The 7,688-nt window shown below is 33.5% G+C and overlaps 1 protein-coding gene across 1 annotated transcript; it reads right to left on the bottom strand.

The window, feature by feature from the left end:
• Positions 1-39: 39 nt before the first annotated feature.
• LOC128999314 (protein phosphatase 1 regulatory subunit 42-like) lies at positions 40-7,442 on the bottom strand. Its single transcript, XM_054425745.1, has 7 exons — positions 7,186-7,442; positions 6,766-6,932; positions 5,475-5,613; positions 2,183-2,417; positions 1,529-1,663; positions 738-860; positions 40-271 (listed from the first exon to the last, which is right to left on the bottom strand). The coding sequence occupies exons 1-7, from the start codon at positions 7,318-7,320 to the stop codon at positions 93-95; spliced, it is 1,113 nt and encodes a 370-aa protein (XP_054281720.1). The 5' UTR covers positions 7,321-7,442; the 3' UTR covers positions 40-92.
• Between the last annotated feature and the right edge of the window lie 246 nt (positions 7,443-7,688).

Genomic DNA, 7,688 nt, shown 5'->3' with positions numbered 1-7,688 from the left:
AAACAAAATATAGCTACAAACAGGGAATATGAAAACATGTGAAGAGCAAAATGGTATTTATTTATAATTTTAATATTATACTGAGGCTGGAGTTAGGAAGGCTTGGTCATTTTAGGTGAGGAGAGACTGCTCGCTATCCCATCACCGAGCTGTGGTTGAACGTCTCGCTCCTTCTGCCTACTTCTCGCCAAACTCTCGGCATTGGACACTCGTCTAGACGGTCGAGGCTGCAGCCCACTTTTAGCTACCGCACTGTCGTCTGATAAGAACCCTGCAACACATTAGTCGACAAAATAAAGTACCATATCAAGGTTGACAGTACAGTAAAACCTTGATAACTAGACTATCTGTAGACCCAGAGGTTGTCGAGTTATCCACAACATTGAAATTTGTAATGGATTTTAATACATGGATAGATAGCTTACTAATTTCCCCATACTTACGTAAGTATTTTACATATTGAGTCAAAAGGTTCTGATGATTCTATAAAAACAAGAAGTCTAGCCATTTATTGATCATATAAAGTAGCGCGTAATACATAGATCTGATCAAGAATGCTTTCAGTTTTAGAGTACAGTTTATATTTAAAACCAGTGCTCGAACGCAGCAATATTGGCAAAAATGGGTACATAAATATGTAGGGCCTACGGTACTAATCACATGTGTTATAATTCCGGCACCTCACTTTTTACAAATCGAGCTCTGCTTAAAAAATCATTCTTTTGAGAAGACATTACCTGGTGAATGTACAGGCACTTGCATCAAAGAGAGGGTTAAACTCTTAGCTCGAGGGATCGCTTCTTTCCTGACACTGGCCGACACGGACTGTCTCAGAGCTGGAGGCAGATGTTCAGCTATACCTGTATGATAACAATCACTTAAACACAAATACAAGCGACAAGAAAATCATGTAAAGGCTTGCTACATTTGCTGATTATATTAAAACTGCTGGTATTAAACTTTTTCTGTTAGCTTAACACTTAAAATCAAAATCATCCATTATCAAATGCTAGTCATGCAAAAGAGGTAATATTTTTAGATGTTCAAAACCATCCTTTTCAACCAAAATCACATTTAACATTGATAGTCAGTTAAGTACTTGATTATCCTTCCATTCTGAGGTAAGAACTTTAAATATTTTAATTAAGAAAAAATAAATTCCATTTGACGGTCTGAAAAAGCAAGGAAGTGTAGCTACGAATATAATTTTAAAATGTTTCATAAACAATTTTCTTTTGATTTAACTAAAACCTTTACAATACACTATACAAATCGATATAAGATGTCAAAACAAAGAAATTTAGACAATTCGTACCCTGGTCTCCATAAGGTCCATTCAGGAGTCGTTTATTGTTCGTACAAAAGCGCCAATCGACATATAAAATATGCTAATCAAAATGTAATTTCATACAAAAATATTATCCCATTATTAAAACGATATCTGTCGAAATAAGACTAACAGTAGCAGGCTTGAAGACACAGAAATGTTGCTGATTATAAAACTAATCATATTCAAGCCAAAACTCACTAGCTATGTCATCACTGAAAGGAGTCTGGTCCTGGTTGACTTTGGATAATTTCTCCTTTCTTTCTTCTTTCACCGATTCAAACCGATGAATGAATGATCTTGTGATGTCATTGATGTCTTTATCATCCAGACTAACTGTAAACAAATCTTTATATAGTTATACATATACTTGTACTATAAATATGTATTACTTCTTGATCAGTTTTTGTCAATTTTGGAACACAGGCTGCTACTGTGTTTTCGAAAGTGCAAAAAACCACTGGCCGTATGTACAAATGTGTTATTGGTTATTTAAACAAATTTTAAATTTTAAAACAATTTTAACCAAATGAAACAATATATTCACAAATGACTGATGAACTGGTATTGCATTATTATTTGAACAGAGGGAGTCCTCGAATGCTGTTCCTCCTCAAACTGAACCCTCCACATTAAAAAAAAAAAAAAAAAAAAAAAAACACACATACACACACAGCAAACAAACAACAACAAACACATTCAAAAGCATTCAGTTCAATCTGAAAAATCTAACATTGGATTTTAACTAAAAGTTTGTATCCTGAAACTATTTATTGTTTCAAAAATATCCATACAATTTTCTTAGAGAAGAAAGCTTAAATTTAACAAATTATTAGCAAATACAATGTTTCTTACCGAGACAATTTGTGCTTGCTATAATCTTGTCTCTGTATTTGGGAATCCTTACGATTTCATTACCACGGAAGTCTATATTTAAGATTCTCGGCCACTGGCAAATGACCGAGCAGACGGCTGGTAAGTCCCTCAGCAAGTTGTTGCTTGCATTTAGTTTTTCAATGGCCTTCAACTCTTTTAGATCACTTATTGATGAAATATTGTTACCCGAGATGTCTAGTATCCGTAGACAGCGCTGAAACAACAGATTTTATAATTATGTTTTTTTATCCATGTTTCTAGCCCCCTTGATATAATGTTAGATTAATCACTAACACAATTCCCATCAGACAGTTCAAATAATGTACTTTTTAAGGGCATGTTTTGGTGTAAAAAAACCAAGTCAACTTCAAGTACTTGTAAAGTTACTCCGTTGGAAATCTGGTCATGTAGGATGAACACAATTTGAACAAAATACCCCCCACTGCAGCAAACACGCTGTTTAAGCAAATTTTCATTGTCTGATTGGTTTTTCACTAAAATATTTCCCTTTATCAGACTGATTCTGTATTTATACAGGGGTGGGCTGAAAAAAATCAATAATTTCTTTTCGAGTTGTAATACCTTTGAAAAGTTGCAAAATTGTAAGACCAAAACAGGGTAAATGTAAATATATTAAAAATATCGGTCATTTTTTTCTGGTCACCCCCTAGAGTTAGAGCAAAAAATGAAAAACTCGATTTTTTCAGAAATTTTTATAATTTTTACATTTTCAATTTTTAATAGTTGAAAATATCATCTACAAGACACTACAAGAGGAATTGATATTCCAATAATATTATTGTATGTAAAGATCTTCCGGTCACGCATCGGCGGTAAATATAGCCAAAAATCAAGAAAAACGTCATTTGGTGCTAGATTTATTTGAAATATAATTATCGATAACAAAATTTAATACCAAAAATCTGCTACACATTCAGATAGTCATTTAACAAAAACAACAAATTCAGAATTGATCTTCCAGGCGTGCATAGCAATACAAAATTACTTGAACACGGTACTATCGGGTCAGTGACCCGAACGACGTCATGTGGTTTCGAAGTTTAAGTTTCCAACAACAGGATGTTGATGATACAGTAATGTATTCCTGTGCTCGCCAACTGAAATTGACAACTGGAAGACAACGACCAATATTTTTAATATTTTTAGTTTTACCTTGTTTTGGTCTTACAATTTAGCAACTTTTCAAATGTATTAGGCCTACAACTAAAAAAAATTACCTATTTTTTTATTGATTTTTTTCTGCCCAATAGGGTGTTCATAAAAAATGTTTCGGGACTTTGGGAAATGAATCTTCATACTAAAAGAAAGAAACAAGGTTATATTAAGCGTATGTCCTAAAATGCATATTTACCCAGATATCCACCATTTTGTATTTTATACTAAATATTTTTATCTCTGAAGTTTTTCAACCGTTTTTTATGAAACTTTGGTATTATGGTACACAAGACCTATTATGTAAAAAATTTAATAAAGTTGGTCTGGTTATAAATTTCAAAATGGTGGCCGTTTTAATTTGTACTACTTCTAATAATAACTAAAAAATTGATAATTTAATTTTAAAATGTCAAGTTGGTATACTTTTTAAGAATTTTTAATTCCCTATCAAACGATATCAGACGACAAACAACTGAAATAGAACGTTTTTTGGCTGTAAGATCAGGCAAAATGAAGTGTAGCCTGACTAACTTTGCCTTATTTTACACCTAAAAAGAAATATTTCAGTTATTTTTTGTCAGATTTTTTTGATCTTGGTATCCTTTGATAAGGAAAATGCTAAAAAAAAGTGTATTTTAAATTTTTTTATAAACTATCTATTTTTGAGTTATTTAAGTAAAAAGAATTAATGCTGCCACCATTTTGAAATTTATGATCTGATTAACTTTATTATTTTTCTATTCGAACGGATGGTGTTTTTTTGGAGACATCAAAACAATAAAGTAAATACGTCCCGGGACTAAGTCTTACCATGAGACCTACGATAATAACCTATTCCCAACCTGGAAAATTTGCTAAAACTGTAACATTTAAACAAACAAGCTAAAATTGTACCTATTTAAAATAAACATTTTTTTTATTATTGTAAAAATGTTATAACACAAAATGAGACTGACTACACTGATAGCATTGGAAATTACAAGGTTTCAAACTGAGCAACTTAGGCTAGGATTATACTAGGACGCTGGCGTCCGAGAGGCCAGCGTCCGGGACGCTAGCGGGGCATTAAATCAAATGGGGGCGATTATACTATGGATGCTAGCGTCGGATGCTAAAAAAAGCCACCGGACGCTCGAAGCTATTATGTAGGTGGCATGGTAAGACATAGGCCCGGGACCGATTTACTTTTTCATTTTGATGTCCCCAGAGGCCAAAAACACCATCCGTTCGTATAGATTTAACTATTATATATATATATATGTCTGTAAACGCGATAACTGGAGTAACTTTTGTCCTATTTTGAAGAAATTTGGTTTTAAGGTGAAGCGTGGGATGAACTTGAATGAGTTCGCGAACCAGCATAAACAGACCTTGGGAACGGCGTTTTATGTTCTAAAAAAGGGGGTTTGTCATTTTTGACCCATAAAACTGAAAAGTTCCCAATTTCTCCCTAGACAATTTTAATGAGCTTAAAACAAATAATTTAGTATATTTAAGTGTTTTTGTACTGTTATCAGTTATGGAGAAAATTAAAAAAGAGTATATTAAAAATTGCCATGTTATTCTTATAGAAAATGCAGTTAAGTGTTGGCATTTGCTTGTGTATGCATATATTTTGATTAAACTTGGCCAATTTGTTTTATACTAAGCTAATAATACAGTATTTACTTTATTAGCCCCCTTAAAGCATCAAACCTTGCTACTCGTTAAACCTAATGTTATTTATATAGATATAAACAAAAAGTGACTAAACATTGAAAATATTTAAATAAAATGGCAGTCCGAGAGGCTAGCATCCCAACACAAATCGCGTCAATTTTCGGCTCGAGGTGGGACGCTAGCCTCTCGGACGCCAGCATCCCGGACGCCAGCATCCCGGACGCCAGCGTCCTAGTATAATCCTAGCCTTAGCAAGTAGGTACCTGAAGTTAACTGTTGAACGACGATTTTGCCGAAACATTTCCTGAAGAAAAATACTGTTTTGAGCTGTTTGCACAAATTTGAATAAGTAATTTGGTCTTACATTATGCTATTTTTTAATTACATTAGTTACAATACACTTTTTCTTAATACTGTATAAAAGAATCGCACTTACAGCTAGATTTTTGACAGTTCTGGGGTCAAAATAAATGGTTTCTCCAGGCTGCAATTGCTGACTCTCAATGTGCAACTCTTCCAGACTAAAGGTAGACTGCAGTCCTTCTACTACACTGATGCTGTTGCATCCTAGGTAGCTGCAAACAAAACAATACCAGCACAATAAGCGACTACTCCGTTTTTAAAATTTAGGCGGTTTAAAGGGAAGGTTTTCCTGGGTTCTCCCAGTTAATTTTTTAGCTTTTATATATATATATATATATATATATATATATATATATATCAGCTGTCGGCTGTTTCATACTTAGAGCGAAGTGGAAGGGATGGAATCGTTTCTCCGCAAATCCCCTAAATTTTGTAATCGGAGCATAAAGCCCTGCACACACCAGAGCGATACTCAGTACGATACTTGAGCGGGCACGATACTTTTTCTTCAAAATTCTCTTGCAATACCAGTGATCCATGCGATACCATGGTGGCTTATGGAGCCGCACACACCAGAGCGAACGGCGATACCGAAACAAATGCGATACTGTAGCGATAGTATCACGGTAACGCTGCATGCACTGTTATAAAAGTGCCTACATCAGCAATCAATGTCTATAACCATGTCATGAAATACATCTGTACCTATACTATCTTTCATGTACATGGCTGGTTTTACATGAGTAGGCCTACACTAACACTACAGAAATATAGAGACGAAATTGCTTTGAACTATTCTTACATATACAACATTTTTCAAGACGGTTCCCTGATCTAGACAAATTGAACAAAATAGCCTATTTAATCTATTTCTATAGATCAGTGAACTGTCTAGAGACGATTTTTTATTACCATATTACAATTTATGGAGTAATATTATCTTATAGGTTAGAGAACAAAGTCTGTGTCTTCAATAACTAATTAAGTAGGTACCGTACCGGTATATTAAAACAAAATTTCAAGAATGGTAATTTAGACACAAATTGATTAAGAGGGTTTTTAAATACAAAATTGTTACCGGTAATGTTTTTGTCAGTTATTGAGTTAACAAATTTACATTGTTCTGTAATTCCTATGGCATATTTCTCTATTATTCATTAACAACATTTTCTTATTGTACCGGTATTGAATTATTCCTTAATGGATTGTCAGAAGCATGTGCACAGACCTGTATATTTACTATGAATGATAGAATAGACAGACAAAGGATTCAGTTACTAAGGCAAGCAATGGCATTTCGCTGATAGTTTATACTGTAGATGTAAGCACCTGGGGAGACTAAACTAGCTCAATAACTTACTCACAGCTTTTTCAACCGTTTTATGTTGTTCAAGCTATCCATTTTGGTGATCTTGTTGTGTTGAAGATGCAAATGTGTGAGGTATTCATTTTTATCAAGATTTTCAATGACTTGAATGTTGTTGCGATGAAGATACAAAACATTAAGGTTTTGTATACTGGATAGGTCCCCCTAAAACAAATTTATCTCTGATGTTTCATTTTCGATGTAGGCTAACTTACTTAGGATATGGTGCCTTTCAAGTTTCTATGACAACAAACAACAAGAAGACATGAATCAAGACAAACATGAGAATAAGGAAAGATAACTTAACCCTATAAAATATTATTCAAAAGTCCATTTAACTTATATTGATATTTAGGAATAATTAATTTTGATAAATTGATGATCAAAATGTATCTATTGTAAAAAAAATATACTCAACTATAACATCAATTGATTTTTCAGGAAGACTTAGATGAGTTATTTTTCTCAGACAATCGTCATTCTTTGATGGAGAAGTTGCCTTTGGCTTGACAGAACAATTCTTTTTTACATAATCGACAGTTAAGCGAACCATTTACTCTAATGTATACCTATAAATTACACCAACAAAAGCATTTATTTTAATATAACAAGCCAATTAATTAACTTAACTCCCAACATGATAAAAGTTCTAACAACAAAACAAAACAACTGAACTAAACTAACTGAACTGAATCTGACAGGATGTGTAACAGTAAACAGTACTCACGCTGTTGCTGTTACCGGTTACTATGGTTACGCTTTAGCTAATGGCATGGCATGGAATAATGAATTGCATTGCTCTTTAATTTGTGCTCAGAGTACGAAACATAACGGCCGCCTTTTAAGGTGGCCGTGAATTCTTCCTTCTTGACAATGAAAACCAAAATTATTGTTTGATTACTAAAGCCACACACATTACCA

Source organism: Macrosteles quadrilineatus, unplaced genomic scaffold, assembly GCF_028750875.1.
Source record: "Macrosteles quadrilineatus isolate MER2022 unplaced genomic scaffold, UCM_ALF_1.0 Scaffold_8__2_contigs__length_117827958, whole genome shotgun sequence".
NCBI lineage: Eukaryota > Metazoa > Arthropoda > Insecta > Hemiptera > Cicadellidae > Macrosteles > Macrosteles quadrilineatus.
The sequence above is the reverse complement of the archived record's forward strand: the minus strand, read 5'-3'. Positions and strand labels throughout refer to the sequence as shown.